Source organism: Anser cygnoides, chromosome 23, assembly GCF_040182565.1.
Source record: "Anser cygnoides isolate HZ-2024a breed goose chromosome 23, Taihu_goose_T2T_genome, whole genome shotgun sequence".
Classification (NCBI taxonomy): Eukaryota; Metazoa; Chordata; class Aves; order Anseriformes; family Anatidae; genus Anser; species Anser cygnoides.
Genome location: NC_089895.1, coordinates 5,179,180 through 5,198,245, shown reverse-complemented (window position 1 = coordinate 5,198,245; position 19,066 = coordinate 5,179,180). Strand labels below are relative to the sequence as shown.

Below are 19,066 nucleotides of genomic sequence, written 5' to 3'. Positions count from 1 at the left end.
CTCGTCCAGCTCTTACAGCACCCAGCCTCCACGGGGACCTTCCCTCCCCGTTTCCTCGTGCCCAAGGCCACCAAACACGAGACCTCTCAGCGAGGCAGCAGAGCCGGTGGCCAAAGCCATCCCCGTGCGCACGGGGGACAGCGATGTCCCCAGAGGCGTCCCCAGAGCTGGCTGTGGGGCGAGCTGAAATTTCCCTCCCCCTTCCCAAGCTTGTGGGCCGCAGGAATTTGGCACCCGGGCCAGGGACTTACCCAAAGGCCACACGAACACGCCCCGGTGACCAACGCAACCTACGGAGAAGAGGTGCCAGCCCCGGCGGGGCCACCCGAGCGTCCCCGTGCCGCCGTTTGCAGGCAGCCTCACTGCCCAGGAATGCAGCAGGGGGCTGGGGGGAAGCACTTGGGGCAGAGAGCTGCTCCCGGTAAACAAACCCACAACAGACCCGGCTGCTCCCGGAGCGCAGCAGGGGCAGAAAGCAGCCCCAGCACCCAGCCCGAGCCTTGCTCCGTGCCCCTCTCCTCGCCGGGACTGGTTTTTGCTGGAAGGGAACGGTGCTGGGAAGCAGCGGAGATGCTCACCCCGATGGGGCTCGCGCAGATCGCCGCCACCGAGCTTCCCCCCGGCCCTGCCAGGCGCTGATCCTGCTTTATCTCTTGGATAAACAGCATCAGTTGGAACAATTTGCTCAGGGATTTCACCGCTGCCTGAACAGGCAGCGCGGCGCAGCAAGCAGAGCCGAGGGAAGCCGGCTGCGTGCAGGAGCTGGGCTCATCAAACACAGCCAGATCCTGTTTTCTCTAAGGCTGGCTCCCCAGGACGGAGCACGGCTGTCCCGAACGGAGCCACAGCCCCTCGCCAAGCCCAGAGCCCACAGACTGGTCCCAAAACTCTGCTGCAACCATTTGCTCGGGTTGAGAACTCATCCAGTCTGAGCCCGTGGCACCGGTACCCCCTTTGGGATCCCCGTGTCTCCTCCAGATGCCTCCCACCACCGCTCACAGCGGAGCCGCACGAAAACAAAATTCCCTTTGGGAAACTGGAGAGCTCGTGTGTCCCAAAACGATGCCACACGATGCCAGGCACCAGACGTCCCCCAGCCGCACGAGCATCCCAGCACCAGCCGTGCCTTCCCCTCCCGGGACAGCCACCGAGGGGCAGAACGAGGCACCTCTCGCTTTTCAAAGAGCCAGAAGAGGGTCAGCAGCGCCCTGGCACCGCCGCCAGCGCCACGGGGGTGACCCCGCGTGCTCCCCCGGCAGCAGATCGCGCCCCGGCGGGGCTTATCCGCGCCGTACCTGGCTGAGCTATGAGAGGAATGCCAGCCCTGGCCGCCCGCCCGCCAGCACGGGAGCGGATTAAGGTTTATTGAGCAGGAAGGTGCAGGGGAAGGGCCCCGGGACAGAGATGTCCCACCCTCTTCTACGCCACCCCACCACCGCTTTGGGACCGACACTGCCTTCGTACAGCAACTCCTCCTTCACGTTACAGAGGCGCTTGAAGGCCTGAGCTGACTCGAGGCCCCGGAGTATTGTTTTTTTTCCCCCAGAAACCGAGCAAGATACGGTGCTTTTTGGCCGGGGAGAACCGTGCCAGAGCCAAGACAGTCAGAGCTTGGCAGCCGGGCGGGAGCTGGCGAGGAGCGGCGCCCTGCTCGATCCCACACTGCCCCCCGGCCCCCCTCCTGCTGCCTGGGGGCTTGAGGGGGACCCTGAGCTCGGGCGACCCTTTGCTTAGGGGAGCTGGCTGGCCTGGTAGGAGCACGCGTACACCCAGCCAGGCTGAAATCTGGGCTGGGATCCTCCTCCTGCCACAAACACCCCCAGCACGAAAGGCTGGGAAGAAACCCCAAGGCCCGTTTGCCCCAGGTGGGTGCTTGCGTTGGGCACCAGGCAGCACCCACACGAGGCCAAAGGGGCTCCGAGCATCCCTCCCGGTCCCTGACCCCACAACCAGACCCAGCTGGAGCATCCCACGGTGAAAGCACACCTATGGTCCCCGCAGAGCCCACAGCCCCCTTTTTATTTCCACCAGCACGACCATAACCACCAGCACGGACCCGTCCCACCGTGTTACGCTGCCTGGTGGTGCTACTCACACCTTCCTGTGCTACTCACACCTTCCTGTGCTACTCACACCTTCCTGTGCTACTCACACCTTCCGAGGGCGCTTGCTGCAGAGGACTGGAGCCTGCTCTGAAGACAGGGAGCAATAAGAAGGGGGAGCTCCAGCACCTCCGTTTTGTAGGAACGGATGAGTTGCATTTGTAGGATTTACGCTGGAATACACACAAACCAGCTCCAGCCCTGCTCTGTTGTGAAGGAGATCACGGAGCCCGATTCCACCGCGTCTTTTCTTCGCCTACTCCTGCAGCCGGCTGGGATGCCAGCAGTTCACAGGGCTGGGAAAGGAGCAGCCCGAGGCTTACAGGCCACGAGCACGCTTGGCAGCACACCCTCGGCACCACACACACACCATCAGCGTGCTCCGGGCTCCCCGCTGCTGGCGCCGGAGTCGGGAACGGGCTGCAGGAAGGAGCCCAAAGCACGTCCCCGCTGCCAGGGCACCCGGGGCTGGGTCTTGGCGGGGAGCAGTGCCCGGGGCACCCAGAGGTGACACAAAAGCATCGAGGGTGGCTCGAGGAGGTGGCAGCAGCGATGCCGGCCGGCCCCCGGAGGAAGATTTCGCTGTCATCGGCTCTGCTCCCACGTCGGGTGCCAGCAGCCCGGCTGGGAGCAGGGCTCTGGTGTTCCTGCTGCCGTGCCAAGCGCTCGCCCCGAGCGGTTTGGATGAGGCCAGGGCCAACCCAAAGCCCCTGGGTCCAACCCAAAGAGGCAGGAGCCTCAAACGGGGAACCAAGGACCAGGACTGGGGCACACAACTGCAGAGATCCAGAGCTCCTCAGCCTCTGCTCCCCTTGTTTTACGTGGGTATCACCCCCAAATCGAAGCTGCAGGGGCGCAGCCAGGCCTGCAGCTCCCTGCAGCTGATTAGCATCCCTGCAAGACGGAGAGCACAGCCAGAAATATTTCCTGATATCAGCCAGAAAACGCACTTAGAGCCCGTCAGGATGACACGGCGCCCTCCGGGAGCACGGAGCTCCCTCCCAGCCTCCACCGCCAGGGCAGGGAACGAAAAACGAGGTGGGAAGGGGACGTCGGTCACGCAAGAGAGGCCTGCCGAGCCATTTTAGCCTGCTTCCCTTCTCCTGAAGTGAGATCCTGGAGTAAAAAATTTTAAAAAATGATGCGCATGGGCTTTGGGGAGGACCAGGGAGGGACCCAGCCTGTGCCACCCCACGCCATTAAAGCTTGCCATGATTTGGGAGGCAGACGGACAGAGCTCCGAGTGGCTACGGGACATGGGAAGAGCCAAGGGAGGAAAAATTGAGGAAAAATTCAAAGTGAATAAGGACAAGTGGTCCGAAGCCTCACATCCTCTCCTTCGTTTTGCAGTCGGTGCTGCAGCCAGACTGAAATTAGCCAAATCGGGAGTCAATTGCTGAAAGCACTGGGGTCCCGTTTCCTTTACCAACCAAAGAAAACGATCCCGGGGAGCTGGAAGTGCAGGACAGAAGCAGCTGCCCCAAGAAAAACGCGCGGCTGGAACAGCCTCTGTGGGGAAGGAGCAGCTCGAGCCCCTCGCGGAGCGCAGCCCCCGCTCCCCGAGGGGAGAGGAGCCCCCCCAGCACCCCCACCCACCCCATCAAAGAGCTCCCCGGCCGCTGGGAGTCACCCCGAAGGAATGCGGGACCTCTGGGGAGCGCTCAGCAAGACGAACAGCGCAGAGCCGCGCTGCGGGGCGAGGATTAGCGAGCAGCAAGCCCGGGCGGGCGCAGGGGCGTGCGGCCGGCGGCTCTGACAAGCAGACGGCCCCCGGCCGAGGGGCAGAGCCCCGGCACAGCTCCGCGTGTGCCCTTTGGAAACCGAGGAAGCCCCCACGCGTCCCTTCCGCGGGTGTCCTGGCTGTTCCCGGTGCCCACGCACGGCAGCAAGCCCGGGACACGAAGGGAGCGCGGCTCCTGGGGCGGGCGGCGGCGGGTTGCGGCTGAGAAAAACCAGACCCGAGCTCTGCCCCTGCCAGAAGGATGGGGCTGCTCGGGGCTTGGCTGCTGCAAATTGGTCGCAGAGGTAAAAGGAGACGGATTTGTAGCCGGGCTCAGCCCAACCTGCACGGTTAAACTGGGGCTCGCAGCAGGTCGGGAAGCGACAGGAGCAGGGCGCGTTCGGGGCTGTGCAAGGAGGCAGCAGGCAGGGAAAGGAGGGGCAGGGAAGGATTGGGCAGGTTTAACCTCCTGTTAAGCCTACAGTCACCCTGAGCTGGTGACACGGAGCCAAAATTCAGGAACGAAAAGCAATGGTCGGGGCAGAAGGGCTCGGTGCACCGCCTGCAGCACCAGCAGCGCTGACCCCGAGCACACGAGGTGTAGGGCAGGCCCCCAGCCCTGACCCAGCTGGAGGGGGGACACAGCTCCCCATTTTACACCGCAATGAGGCGGAAAAAATCCCACCTGGCTACAGGACCTCGAGGAGACGAACGCTTCTGCAGAGCCAGGTGATGCAGGGGATGCTGCTGCCAGCCCCCAGCCTGCTGGAGCTCAGCTGGAGACGCTCGGAGGGAAGGAGAAGCCAGCCTTGGTGGGAACAGCCCGCGGGAAGCCTCCCACCACCAGCACCCGCTGCCTGCAGCCCCTCAGGAAGGGGGATCCCTTTAATCCTGCAGCCCCCCGTGCCACCAAAGGCTCCACATGCCCACGGGGCAGCTCCCTGCAGCAGCCTGAGATACCCTCATGCCAATATTACCGAGCCCCAAACATCGCAGAGCAGAAAGAGAGGATGCTGCGGGGACCAAGAGCGGGACAGGGACACGTTTCAGCCTGGTCCCATATGGGAATTCGTAATACCTGCCTCTCCACTTGTCCTTCCCACCCCACGTCCCTAAGGAAGGGAGGGATAAAAGCCCACCGGAGGCGGCAGCAGCGCAGAGCCTGCGGGTGGGGGCTGCTGGCACCGCTTGGAGCAGGACCGCGGCTCGCTACGGGATGGACAAGGGAAAAGCAGCGCCACGAGCACCCGGGCAGGGACCAGCACTCGCCAGAGGAGCGCAGCCAGCACCACGGAGGGGGATGCCGGCCGGGAAGCCCCAGCTGATCCCGCAGGGAAACGGGGCGGGACGTGCTGGGCGCGGGGCCGAAGGAGCCTTCCCGGAGCAGCAGCCTCCCCCACCAGATTAAAATTCCGTAGGAATTTGCTAAACAAGCCGACTCCCTCAGCTACTGCCCGACACCCGAGGGATGTTTTGCATTACCACCACGCGAGGGAAAGGGGGGGGGGGGGCAGCAGACCCCTGTGCCTGGCCCCCAAAAATCAGGGCTCCCCCCTGCCCCAGCCGGGGCTAAAACGGGGACAGGGAGGCTCTGCAGCATCCCCAGCACCGGGGCCTCATCCAGCTCCGGCTGCCCCAGCACTCAGTTGCCCCCCCCAGGGTTGGGGGGCAGGAAGGGGGCCCCCAGGATTTCGCAGCTCTGGGCTCCCCCCTCTGGGTTTACTACATTTTTACAGCTGCTGGCTGGTTTTCTCGCCCTCCCGAGCCGGAGGTGTTGATGCTGTTCTCATTATCTTCAATTCAAAACAGAGCCAAGAAGAGGAAGAAGAAAAAAAGAGAGGGGAAAAAAAAAAAAAAAGAAATGGAAAAAAAAAAATCCTTCTTTAAGCAGAAACCCACGCACCAACCCTTCCAGCCCCCTCCCTTGCCTGTTTGGAGAGACAAAGAATTGCCAGGGATGGATTCAAAAGAAATCGTTATGGGGTGAAGGGCTGCAGAGACCCGGCCATGGGAAGTGACCGCAGCCCGCATCACCTAACACGAGCCCGTGCCAGCGATTTCCTTGCTGAGAGGAGCCTACTGTGCATTTCCTACAGCCCCTGGAAGGGGCCTGAAAAGGAAATTTTGCATGGGCTGGCTTACAGGAACAAAACGTCTCGGTCCTGCAGAGGCACGGACCTCGAAGGAAAGGGAGGAGGGAATAAAAGTGAAGAGGAAGACGATGAAACGGGGCGGGCAACGTCACTTGGAGGTGCTTTCAAAGCCATCCCGCTCCCAAGTCCACCAAAAAACTTTGGGCACGGGGTGAAAGAGGGATTTTTCAGCAACCATCGGGCTCACCCTATAGAGGAGGGAGCTGGAGGAGAGGGGGGTGCCATCTGCCTGGGTGAAAACACGGGAGAGCCGAGGCTGGATGCGGTTCTTCCACGGGAGTAATTAATAGGGTTGCCACAGAGATGAAGAGTCAGGAGGGTTCTGGACTGGCTATAATAAGGATTTTAATGAGAGCTAAGTGACATTTTTAAACGTATGGAGCATCTGCAGCACAGCGCATCTTGAACGCCAGCCAGAGCCGAGAGCTTCAGTCCGGGCATCTATCGGGGGGAAAGCGTCCCCGAGGGCTGCTGGCGTCCTCGTGGCAGCACCTGCAGGCACCCCAGCAGCTCTGCCCGGTGGCCAGGAGCCCCAAAAAGCTCGGGAAGGGCTGGGCACACCGAGGGATGCCTCTCCCAGCGCCGGACAGACCCCTGTGGGGGTGCAGAGCATCACCCCCGGGCTGCCCCACCACGAAGGATGCATCCATCCCAGCCAAAAGGCTCAGAGAAAACCCCACTTTTTGCGCCGTTTCCCACCTCATCCGAGAAGTTGAGGTGAAAAAGCACGAGGCAAGGAGCTTCTTGCAGGCGTCCTGCCCTGGGATGGGGGCTTCGAGCCACCGGCAGGGCCTGCAGTCACAGCACCCCGTGCCCGAGGCTGTCGGGTTTCCCCACGCACTGCGCTCACGCACGGCTTTTCCCAGGGGGTTCAAAGTCCAGCCCGATCCCCACAGCCAGCACAACAATCTCAGCCGGGGCTGTTGCACCCGGGTTCATGCAAATCACGCCTGGAAGGAGCCCTGGCTTCTCATTAACCAGGGCTCCGCCGTGGCTTTCGGCTGAACTTCCTTCCACCCAGCCAGCTCACGCTGGAGTCAGCGCCTGCCCCTCCCACACCGCACACAAAAATCTCAATTTTCTCCGAGTGGAGCCGCGATCAAAGGGAAACACGAGCCAGACACACCCGGGGAACATCTCCTGGGCTCCAGAAGTGGGTGCTCGATGGCGCTGTCAGGGAACGGAGCCTCAAACACCCGAAGCACTGCGACTCCGACCCCCTTTTTGCAATACCGAGGGTTAAAAGGCACCAAACCAGCAAGGCTGTGCTTCACCGGGTAAATCTTCTCCCGGAAAACCTCATCCAGATGTCCCAAAGAGCAAGGGGAAACCTGCACGAGGGTAGCCCTCGTGCGCCTTCCCGCAGAGGCAGGAGCGAGCATCCCCCTTCGAGCATCGTCCCAGCCCCGGGGGGGCTCCTGCAGTCCCCGGGGGGCTCCTGCAGCCCCCTCGCAGGCTTAGCTCAAGCCCTACATTTCGGCTGCAGCCAGCCGGAGCTCTTTTAACACAATTAAACATCACCAAACCGATCGCTGCTCCAACCCCCAACCTGAGCTGTTTCACAGACTCGCCCTGGTTTGAACCCCCCTCCCCTTTTTAGGGCAGGAAAGGTTTTTGGTCTCTAGGATTTTTCCAAGCTGCAGCGACAGGAGATGAAGATTCTCAAAACATCCGTGTTTTTTCCATCCAGCTGCCACCATTCTTCCAATTCCTTCTGCAAAAGCTCTCCAAGGTTTGTTTTTAACCTCGGAGCGCAGCGTCCTGGGCAGCTTCGCTTTGAACCCTCCTGTGGGGAGCTGATGGGAAACAAGTCCTGGAGCTAAATTCTCAGACTCAGAGCTCAGAAAGGATTCCCAGGGCGGCAGGAGCAGGTTCTCATGGCTGGTTTTTCACGGCCTCCCAGAGCCCAGCTCCTCAGCTACGCTGGGCAAGTCGAGCGGAGCTCACGCACACCTCGGGAGAGGCGTGAGGTTTGGGTACAGCTGGAGGAAACCTCATTTTTGGAGGTGAGGAGCTGTGCCGGGGTGCAGCCAGCATGCAGGATGCGCACACAACAACCAGGCTTCCAAGACAGGGATAAAAAGGGAAAACAAGTCCAGGGGATGTGACAAGGAAGGCGGCTTTATCAAGGCACTGGAAGAGCTGCCAAACCAGCCTGAAACAGCACAGAACTGCTGCACCTCCCCTGCGCAGCGCTTGGAGATGAGATACTGGCAGCTCGGGGCTCCCTGGTTTTTGTTTTTTCCTCCGCAGGGGTCCGGGCAGGTGTCACCAGCCTGGAGAAGGCAGGTCCACCACGCACGGCCAGCTCCCCCCAGGCTGTTTTCCAGCCCTCGCATGTCCCCGCTGCTGTCCCCAAGCCCTGGGCATCTCTCCGCGTGCCCGCAGCGTCCCGCGGAGCCCTCGGGATGAGGGCCTTAATTAAAGGGAGCAAAGCGACTGGAAAAAAGGAGAGAGACGCAAAGAATCGCCTGCTACCTGACATCAAGAGAGGGCGTCAGCAAAGCAGGGAGGGAAAATAAACCCACGGACCTGCGATTTAATCACAGGGCAAAGAGAAATTGCAAACAGGCCCAGCTCTGGCACCTCCAGCTCCCTTGCACGAGAGGTCACAGAGCAAAACCTTCGCAGCAGGATGTGCTTATGGGAGGACACGCTGCTTGCAGCCCAGAGCACGCAGGCCCCACGCACCTCTGCTTGCACCAGCACGCCTGTAGGGCCGCGGGGCACAGCCCCACAGCCCTGTTATGCTCTGTAGGAAGAGCTGCAGGATGTGTCCCCACCGTGGGGACAGGGCTCGGTGCTCCTCGTCCCAGCCCAGCTGGCCAACACGGCCAGATGCTGCACACGGGGGTTTTAATCAGCATCGCACTAAAGAAACCAGTTTTGAATTTCCCCCGTGGAATAGGGGAGCAGGCGCGGGTCCCACATAAATTCGGAGTCAAATCTATGGTACAGGACGAAAATCAGATCCCTCGCCATCTCCTCTGGGCCTCCAGGGACAGCCTCCCTCACCACAAGCAGGAACCACCCAGCTCAGCCAGCCCAGCGCGCGCGACGCGAGCGTGCCAAGGAACACAAAGCTGGGCGAAGACAGAATCCCTCCGAGTGTTTGCTCAGGTTTAACAAAAAACCCACACTGCGCTCCTCCTCCTCCTCCTTCTCCCACCCCCCTCCGATAGGGCCGATGCCTTTGGATCGCAGTACAAAACGGGTGCGTATCTGCTAGGAAACCTCCGGTGTCTCTCCCTCTTGCAAAAGCCACTCGAGACGGGTGCCGCTGTGCTGAGCTGGCACTTTCCCAGCCCCGGAGGACTTGGAGCTCGGTCGTTTACCTCCGGCAGCCTTCACAGCTGGAGAACGGGGTTACGGCCTCTGCTCTGCACATCCAGCGGGGAGGAGGGAGCCGCGCTGCGTGTTTGTTTGTTGCCTGTGCAGAATTCCTGCATTCCTGCCCTTGTTTACTCATCTGCTCTCGGGACGTGCTCAGACCCCACAGAGGGCTTTTGGGGCACCGCATTCCCCCACGAGCCCGGAGCTCTTGCTGGAACAGGACGAGCAGAGGGAGGAAGCGAGAAGCCAGCGAGTGAGGGATTGCAGAAGTATGTTTTCGCGGTGGTTGGGCAACCAGCTCAACCCTCTGCAGATCTGCTCTCCGCGGAGGCATTATTCCGTGCCTGGAGGTCCAGGACCCCATTAAAGAGGGCGCACGGGCTGTCCCCCACTCGCCATTTCCCAGCAGCTGTGTTGTTGCACCCACGGTGCCAGGATCTCAGCCACCTCCTCGGCACAGGAGCCGTCCCGCGGAGCTAGAAGAGCACCACGAGCCAACTCTGCGTGCATTTCTTCCACGAGCTCAGCACACCGTGACCACCCTCCCTGCACGACACTTTTGGGTACGGGCACAAAGGCACCGAGGAAAAGATGACGCACACAAGGGACACCGAGGCTCACCACAACGACACAAAAGCACTGCTCATCCCCCCCAAATTCCTAAATCGCTCGGCTTGGTTGCGACCTGGTTACACCCCGGGGAAGCAAGCTTTGCCCCCAAGGGGAGCTCAGCCGGCTTCTCGCGTCCCTGCACGAGTCCGCAAGGCTGACTTAGCAGGCGCGGGAGCTGGGAGTCGCTGTGATGAAGGACAGGCCTTCACCACTGGGTTAACTCGTTAACTTTTCAGCAATAAACCTAAAAAAAAAAAAAGGGAACTCAGGTGTGAGGAGCCTGAACTCCCCAGGGGTGCCGGGACAGGGCTTTGCAGCGGGACCTCTCCAGCCCCATCAGATGCTTTGCAGAGGGGGCTGAGAACCTGCATAAATCCGGACCAAAAAAATAACACAAACCAACATCACCTGGCTGCAATCACCACCTCTAACGAGGGCAATGCCAGGCACCATCCCTTCGATAAGCAAATCCACAGAGCGGCCAGGCCCTGCCCCCAGCACAGCCAGGACAAGCGCGCCCGCCCCGTGGCCAGCAGCACCGCGTGCCAAAAACTCGATGGCAAGCCCCGAGCACGCCCCGCTCACCTTCCACGCAGTGCTCCACGTCCTCCAGGTTGCGCAGCGTTATCCGCATGAGGCTGGAGTTGAGCATCAGCTCGTTGCGGTGGGCCGGCCACATGTACTGCGGGGCCGGGTTGACGAAGAAAATCCGCGTGTCCCCCGTCGAGACTTGGTTGTCGCAGATCAGGGGGTCCCCGAAGCCGCCGATGACCACCTTGTTGCCGCCGTCCAAGAGGATCTCGTGGGTGACGATGTCTTTGCCTTTCAGGTAGCGCCACACTCGCACCTGGGACAAGAAGGACAAGGAGAGGGTGAGAGCTCCGCGCAGCCACGACCCGGGGCGGCAGGCGCCTTCCAGCCCCGTTTGCTTCTAGCCGTGCTGTCACACAATGCTCGGGAGCAGCTCGGGCTGGCAGAGCCTCCCCGCAGAGCTCGTTTCATTAGGCAGCCCTCTAACAGCACAAAACGCGTGGGCAAGGCTACAGCGAGCACCGTTTCTGCCAGAATCGCAGCCAGCGCCCCAACACGGGCACTTGGGAGCCCTCGGGAGATGGCAGGGGCGAGGAACACCCTCAGCCACATGGGTTTTTCCCAGCAAGGGACTCGCTCCCCTATTCACATCAGGACACATCACTGCCTTTCAAGCCCCCAAGTTCACATTTTGTTCCTGCCTCTCCTCCCCTGCTGGTACAGGGAAAGCCCTCGTGCCCAGGGACAGGCAGGAAGGTTTCCTGTGCCGGAGCAAAAACCTGCTGCAGAAAACTACTAAAATAAAGATGTTCTAAGCAACTTCTTCCCCTCCACTATTATTTTAGCCTTTACACCCACAATAACCATCTCGGCTGCTGCACAACCAGCTCAGGCAGGGATGCTGCTCTCCAGCAGCGGGCACTGCACGCAGCCAGGGTGGGCAAAATAATAATAATCAATCAGAACTGCTGCCCGTTGCTGGTAAGGAACCCAAATCCCTAGCAGGAGGCTCTCTCCTGGGCTGGGTGCTTGCAGACCCAGCTTGCCCGCCCCCGTGCATCGCCTCTGTCCCCAGGGACCCCAAGGCAGGTCCCCAGGCAGCACGCGGATCTCAGCCAGAGGGATCCCCCTCCACTCCCAGGGGATCTTCTGGCTCTGGCAAGGCACCGGTGGTTTGGGAAGACAGAAGGCAGAGGGGATAGCACTCCACGCAGAAATGGCAAAGGAGATTTATTTTGTTATAAATGACTGCAGACAACCTGCGCGTTAGCAGACCGGAATTGCTAAAATACACAGAGGAATTGGCAGTAGGAGCCGGCTTCCCCTAAATCATCCAAATTTCTGGAAGAAGAAAAAAAAAAAAAAAAAAATCGGTCCTGGCCACAAGAGTCGGTCCCTCCCTCCCTCTCCTCAGCTCCCAGGCCAGCCTCCCTGGACCTCCACCAGGCACAGACCTCCCCATTGCCCCAAAAGGGAGCTGCGCAAAAATCTGCTGGCCAGCCCCGCTCCGGTACCACGCTACCCCCAAACACACCCACAGAGGATGAAAGCAGCAGCCCTAAAATGAATGATTTATTGCTCACGTGATAAGAGACACATCCCCAGCCACCCCTGACGGGCCAGAAAGCCTCGACGTGCTCGGGGCGTGCTTTATCTCCCCCTCCACCGGCACCTCCACCAGCTCCAGGGCCTCGTCCCCTGCATTCTCCAGCCGTCTCTGCTGCCCAGAGAGCACTTCAGCACCCCGTGCCAAGCACCGAGGAGGCCGGGGAAGCGGAGGATCGGCGATAAGGAGGCTCTCGAGCCTCCCTCTGGAAGAAGCACGCAGGTGTGTGCCCTAGGAGTGCAACCACAAAGGGAACGCAGGGAGCAGAGGCGATGTTGCGGGCAGGTCTCTCCCACCCCAGGGGACACCAGGGCGGCAGCAGTCAGTTGTTCACGCTGCAGACCCTATTCTTGCCATATTTTAGTTCTGTGGCTTGCTGCAGATGAGGAGGAGAGCACAGAGCAGACATTATCCCCCTCCAGAATGAGCCATTCTTGCAGCTCTCCGCGACCGCAGCTCGCTGGCCCCTGCCCCGCGCGGCCCTTCGCGCGCATTGTGCTCCCCTACAGACTTCTTTGGGGCTGTTCAGAGGGAAAAAAAAAAAAAAAAAAAAAGACTCTCAACTCCCTGCCAGATGCCTCCATCCCATTACTCAGTGACTACAGAACATGCACACAAAAATCCGACGCTGCAGGTTTCAGACATGAGGGTTACAAAAAAGCATTGGGGGCTTGGGGGAACGTGAGTCTCATGAGCTTTAACGGATCTCGCAACTTTCTGAAGATGTAAGTCCAGAATTTCAGGGGTACAAGCTCAGTGCTACCTCAGTCCCAAGCAGGAGGCTTCAGGGGCCGCGGACATCAAAATCTGCCCCCACGGGACCAGGAGGCACACGGTGAGGATCTCAGGAGGTGCTGTACCCATGCGCTCGCGCACAGCTGCCTCCAAGGAAGAAGGGAACCAGCTCCCCTCGGACCTAAGGGGATGCCCTGAGAAACCAAAGGACGAGGAATAACTCATGGTCAGGCTGTCATCCTGCCCCACAGAGCCCAAACTTGGGGTGAGACGAGCCGGGGAAGCGACGCCTCCTGAAGCTACCCGCCCGACAGCCAAGCGCCGCGCACAGCCCCGGCACCCATGGCTCTGGTCTTGGCGCCGGCAGCCAAGCAGCAACCAGAGGGAGCTTCAGCTGGCGAGGGAGGGGGGCTGCGACAGGCAACTTCCCTCCCTCCTATCTCCTGGGAATCCCAGCGCTCACACCGAGACATCCGCTCCCCGCGGCACCGAGGAGCCCCTTTGGGGACACCCGCCTGCAGGACGCCCCGGGGTGCCGAGCGCCACGAACCCCATCCCGCACGGCTCCGCTGCGAGCCTCCTGCCTCGCCGGCACTGCCGGCAGCTCCCCGGGGTGCTGCTTCTCCCCGCAGTCAAGTCAAGACACCTTCCTTCGGCTGCACCGGCCCCACCTCCTCTTCCTTCGGCAGCGGCCCCGCAGGGCGAGCGCTCAGGCTGCAACAAGGTGAGGTGCGGGAGCAGAACCCAGAACACAAAGGGAACAAAAGGGTTGGGGGGGAAAAAAATAATAATAATCAAGAGAGGCAGGCGGGGAGAACACCCCGAGGGTCCTGCTGGAAGGAAGCAGTCGGGGCATTTTCACAGTTAGGTCTTCGGGGGAAGAATGGCTGAAGCCTAGCCCCTCTCCTGAAGCAGATGGTAATTTGAGTTAATTAGCAGGGCTGTTGTAGTCATAGCTCGCCGAGCCAGGCCACAGCATTCACAAGCAACATCAGAGTCCACCAGCTTTCTCCCCACCCTCATCCTCTATAATGAATGGCCGGGAAGGCACCAAAGCCCGAGCGATTACCTGTAGGGCATCCCATTCATCACCACGCACAATTAAGACCTTGTTACTGGTGACTCACTGGCTACAGCACGGATGGGGGAAGAAAAGGGAGAGAGAAAAAGAAAAAAAAATAAAAATAAAAATCAGGAGCCTGGTTGCCGAAGGTCCCTTCCCCATGGCAGCCTCGCTCACTCTTTCACCACGGAGCACATAAAACACTGGATTAAGGCTGTTTTACAAGGCTCCTGGCAGCTGCGGGAAGGTGCAGCGAGAACAGTGAGGACTTTATTTAGGCAGAACCTCGCAGAAGTAGCTTTTAAGTGCGGTGCAAACCCGGAGAGTAAAAGCATTTTCCAGCACACCTCGGGGGTCCGGCGCAGTGGGGAACGGGACCACCTGCACGGGCGGCGCTGGGAAGATGCTTTAGGGACACAAACCTTGGGCTCGTGGGGTACCCAGGAAGGTGAGCAGAGCCCTCAGAAGAGGGCAGACACTTGGGTCAGAGTAGGAAAGGTCGCCAGGAGACCTCGGCAGCCCTTTCTGCAGGAGTTAGTAGAGCGCCAAGCCTGCCTCCCCCAGCCCTTTCCACCGCTCTCCCCCAAAACGTGGGCTCCATTGTTCGGAACAGGATCCACATCCTTCCCAACGCTTCCTATAGCGCGTATAGAACCTGCATCTGTCCTATAAATAGGAGCTCCCTCCAGAAATATCAGGTCAGAGCAGAACAAGGCACGGCACAGGGCTCAGGAGCAGGGAAGGACAATGCCGGCAGCAGGCTGCAAATAGGCTGAGCAGAGCGAAAAAAAAAAAACAAAAAGTCCAGGGCCCCAGCAAGGAGCAAAGCCCTCGTTCCCAAGCCAAGTCCATCCCTGGGCGAAGGGGCACATCAGCATCACTTCGAGGAAGAGGAGACCGAGAAAACTCCTAATTATGAACCCCTCCAGTAGCACCGAGCGGCTGGTAGCTATTTCAGGGTGTTCCTCTCCCATCAGCCTCCCATTTCCATCGCGCTCCCTCTTCAGATATCAAAGGCCCCGGCGGGGAGGGTTTCGGGTTTAGCTGGGGAGAACAATGCAGGGCTGCAGCACGCAGCCACCCGCGGACCACCCAGCACCAGCAACGCTTCTGGGGGTGGGCTCGGGGCAACTCCTCCCGCACACTTGGCCCTCGCGCTTCCCGTGCAGATAAGGAACCCGTCGGGAGATAAGCGCGGCATTCGGAGGCAACCTCGGGGTGTAAGGAGCAGCGAGCAGGGGGCTGGAGGGGGAAGCACACACGTGTCTTCTCACCAGCAGGATCGCTTCTGCGCCTTGACTCATTCTGGCTCAGCAAAGCACCGGGGTCAGGGCAGGAGCCAGCGGCCAGGTTTAATGCCAAAAGTGCCCCTTTTGGGGTCAAGGTGCTGCGCAAGAAGCAGAGCCAGCTGTCAGCCCTCAAATCCACAGCAATTCCCAATGCTCGGGGAGATCTTAGAGTAAAAACAGGGTTTTGCTGCTGCAGAACTACTCCTTCACCAGTCACGGGCGTCACGCAGCTAGCAGAGATTTTGATTTATCCCTTTTCAGGTCCTTACGACACCTCAAACCCCATTTCTTTCCAAACCCTCTATGCACACCACGTAAAGGTCCCTGGAGAGGAGCACCGCAGCCAGGCGTTACGGAAGTTGCAGTAAATGCCACCGGGATGGGATGGGCGCTGCCACGGATGACAGGAGATAAGGCTCTCCTCCTTTCAGTTTCTTTTTAAGGACTGGAAAGAAACCCTAGGGGAAGGTTCTGGCCTTCAGGAGCTGCCACAACCCAATTCAGAAGAAGAAGGGCCCTACAGTTAACCCTGGAGTAAGTGGCACAAACCTCCGCAGCATCACTTGGGACAGCTTTAGGAAAGAGGAGCAGGAAAATATCTTCATGAGCTGAGCAATGCCACCTGGGTTTCAAATAAAGCTTCCCCACACCAGGTTCCTCTCCCCACGGTGCTCCCACTTGTATTTGATGGCACCCTCCCAGAGGCAGGGCTGCTGAGCAAGCAGCTTTACCACCGCAGGAGCACGGACAAAACATTTTTCCTGACCCAAAGCCTGCGTGGATGAAGCACGGATTTTTACACCAGCTAGGAGGAAAGGACCACTTTTTTTTTCAGACGAACACCTCCCGCCTCGCACTACAGCCCTGCCCCAGCATCAGGCGGCCCGCGCCCAGCCATATGTGCCCCAAGCTGCCACAGGACGACACCGGCTGCTCGCAGCGGCTTATTAGTTTTCCACGTAGCACCCAGGATGTGCCAGACACGCCGCAAACATACGGTCCCTGCACCAGCCCGGAGGGGCCGCGATCTAATTTACGCGAGCAGGGTACAGATTGTACCCTCCGGTAGCGCGGGGGGCAGAGCAGGGGAAGCAGGCGTGGAGCAGCAGGCACCAGCTGGACTAGACGGGAGCTTTTCCACTAGTTTCTAGGGCCGAGAGGTCCTCCAGAAGCGAGGACAACCCCACGGTTCAAATTAAGGCCGGGCAGACCTTTCCCACCAGCACGCTGCTGGGCATCACCAAAGGCCCCCTGCAGCACCAGCACCCGTCAGGGACCTCGGCGTGCTTTAGGAGGGGGAAAAAGGGGATGGGGAGAAGAGGCGAGCGAGGCAGCAGCAAGTCCTCGCAGGCAGGATTCCTGCCCTGGGAAGGGTTAAGGCAGCCAGCACGTTTTCTGACAACCAGGCGGATGGTATTTCAGGTTGCTCGGTACTTCACCGTCTCGCAGCTTAAGGGGGTGGGGGGGGAAAAACCGTAGCCAGAGGCCAGATTCGTAGTTAAACAATAGCTCGAGCTAGAGGAACTCAAGATGCTGTTAAAGCAAACAGGGAGCTGCGGCTGCAGCCAGCGAGCGGCTCCGAGCACCTTCCGCAGCACCCGGAGCCCTCCCGAAGCGCAAAGTTGGGAATCGGCTCGGCGCGGCGCAAAGCGGGGAAATGCCCATAAAAAGCAACCTCCAGAGGTTCCCCCTCGAACCAGGCGGCGGAGCAGCGACGGGGCGAGCCTCCGCAGTCTAAAAATACCCTAATTACCCACCGAAGCCCTCCCGTTTCGACAATAAAAATAAAAATAAAAACCAAAAAACCCACACGCGCGCCGGCGGGGCGCGAAGTTTCCCCCTGCGCCCAAGCTGGGGGGCGCGCCCCCCGAGCCCGTAGGAGCCCCCCCCCCACCCCCGGCCCCCCTCACCTTGCAGGAATAGGTGTGGTGCACCGGGTCCACGTTCATGATCTCCTCCACCGTGCCCGTGAGCACCACGTTGGCCTCCTCCTCCCTGCGCTCCAGCTCCCGCTCGGGGCAGCTCCCCCCGCCGCCGCCCAGCGCCAGCCCCAGCGCCAGCAGCGCCAGGGCTCCGGCCGCCCCTCGCCCCCCCATCGCCGCCGCCGCCCCCCACCCACCCCCCCCCCAAAGCCCCCTAGCCCCCCGGCACGGCCAGACAAAGCGGGGGCCGCTCGCAGGCAGGGCTGGAGCGAGAAAAAGGGGGTTACTTTTGTTCCAGGAGGCGAAAAGGAGGAAAGAAAGAGAGGGAGGGAGGCGGGGAGGGGGAAGGAGGAAAATCCCGAGAGGAGGAGGAGGAGGAGGAGGAGAAGGAGGAGGAGATATCTCTTCTCTCTCTCTCTCTTCCCCCGAAGCCGAGGCCGGGGAGAAATGCTCTGTCCCCTGCCTTGCCCCTGTAAGAAAGCCTGGAGATTTGCATGCAATCTGAATTGCTGATAAGGGGGGAGAGGGAAGGGGGGGGGGTGGGAGAGAGGGAGGAGGGAGCCGCCGGGAGCGCGGAGCCGCCGGGAGCGCGCCACCCCCAGGCAAGGGAGCTGCCGGCAGGTTAATGGCTAATCGGCACGGCGACGTGAGGAGACTTTTAAAGGTGCAGGGAGCCCGGCACACAGCCTGCCGCCCCCCCGGCAGGGCCCCCTCGGCGGCGTCCCCCTCCTCCGGGCGGCCGCGCTGGGGCGCGCAGGGCTGGAGAGCTGCGGGGGGGGACCCCGCTTCCAACCCTCCCGCACCTCGGGCACCGCGGGGGGCTCGCTCCCGGGGTGCCCCCCCCGACGCTTTTCCCCGTGGGGAAACTGAGGCTCGGCTGCTATCCCCCGGGGACCCCCGGAGGTGCCGCTGCCACCGGCCGCGGGCGGTGCCGGATCCTGGGGCTTGATCCCCTTGTTGGGGGGGGGGGCAGCAGCTCGGGGCTGCCCCCAAAGCACCCTGACCTTCTGCCCCCGGCCTCCCCCATAGGGAGCGGAGGGCAATTTTTCCAGATGTCGCGGGCGATTACCGCCGCTGCGAAATGAAAAGTTAAGTGGCACCAGGGGAGGGATATTGTTTCGCCCCTCTATAAATTAGCCGGCCCCCGGAGGCGTTTTTACAAGGCTGTTTTCCTCGGCGGCCCCAAACAAGGCGCGTTTGTGACCTGGGGCCGAGCAGGTGGAGTTTGGCCACGCTAGGGCCACGAAGCCGGTGCAGGACACGGTGTGTGCCCCGATGTCCCTCGTGGGTGGGCACCTTTCTCCGCGCACAGCACCCTCCGAGCTTTGGGGATGGCTCCTCATGCTGGTTGCCCCCGCGGCCGGGTACGTGCCAATCCTTTGTCTTCTCTCCTCTGGAACATAAACACAAATTAACTCGAAGATAGGAACAAATGAATCATATTGAGTGCTCAAAATGCTGTCCAAGCCTACCTTCTCCCCTGGAGAGAACAAAACACCAGAGCTCCCATAAATCTGTCTGGAGATAGCACAAGTGCCGCGCTTTTACACGGGAGGCATACCGTATATCCTCTGCCTCAAACCACGCACTTCCCATCTCAGCTCTGCCTTCGGTCCCAGCACGCGGGCTGTCCTCCCGAACCCCTCCCGGGTTCCTTTTGCCCAAAACCTCAATTTCTGTCCCATAAAACTGAGCCGATGCTTCGACACCTAAGGAAGGCCGCGTGTGCAGGAGCGTGCCGTGCTTTATCGCTTCGGCAAGGACTTCAGAGCCATGATTTTTGGAAGAAAGCGGCCTACAACGTATGTAGGTCTTCAGGAAATGCGGTTTTCAGGAAACGCGTGGTTATTTTCTGAGGGGCTCAACACCAGTGCTCAGCACCGAGACCCCACCGTAAGCCAAAAGCAGCACGGAGCCCAAACGACTCCGTGACTGCGCTGCTGCTGCTCTGAACTCGACAAGCAACCAGCTAGAAATATTTCCCTGCCTGGCAGATTATT

The 19,066-nt window shown here is 60.5% G+C and overlaps 1 protein-coding gene across 5 annotated transcripts in view; it reads right to left on the bottom strand.

Annotated features, from left to right (window-relative positions):
* AGRN (agrin) overlaps nucleotides 1-17,273 on the bottom strand; it is an 81,271-nt gene extending 63,998 nt beyond the window's left edge. For all 5 annotated transcript variants that reach the window (XM_066982315.1, XM_066982316.1, XM_066982317.1 and 2 more), the window contains exons 1-2: nucleotides 17,055-17,273; nucleotides 10,506-10,767 (exon numbers count right to left, since the gene is read on the bottom strand). In XM_066982315.1, the coding sequence (XP_066838416.1) occupies nucleotides 10,506-10,767; nucleotides 17,055-17,240 (448 nt within the window). In that variant the 5' untranslated portion in view covers nucleotides 17,241-17,273. The remainder of the gene's footprint in view (nucleotides 1-10,505; nucleotides 10,768-17,054) is intronic.
* Nucleotides 17,274-19,066: the final 1,793 nt, after the last annotated feature.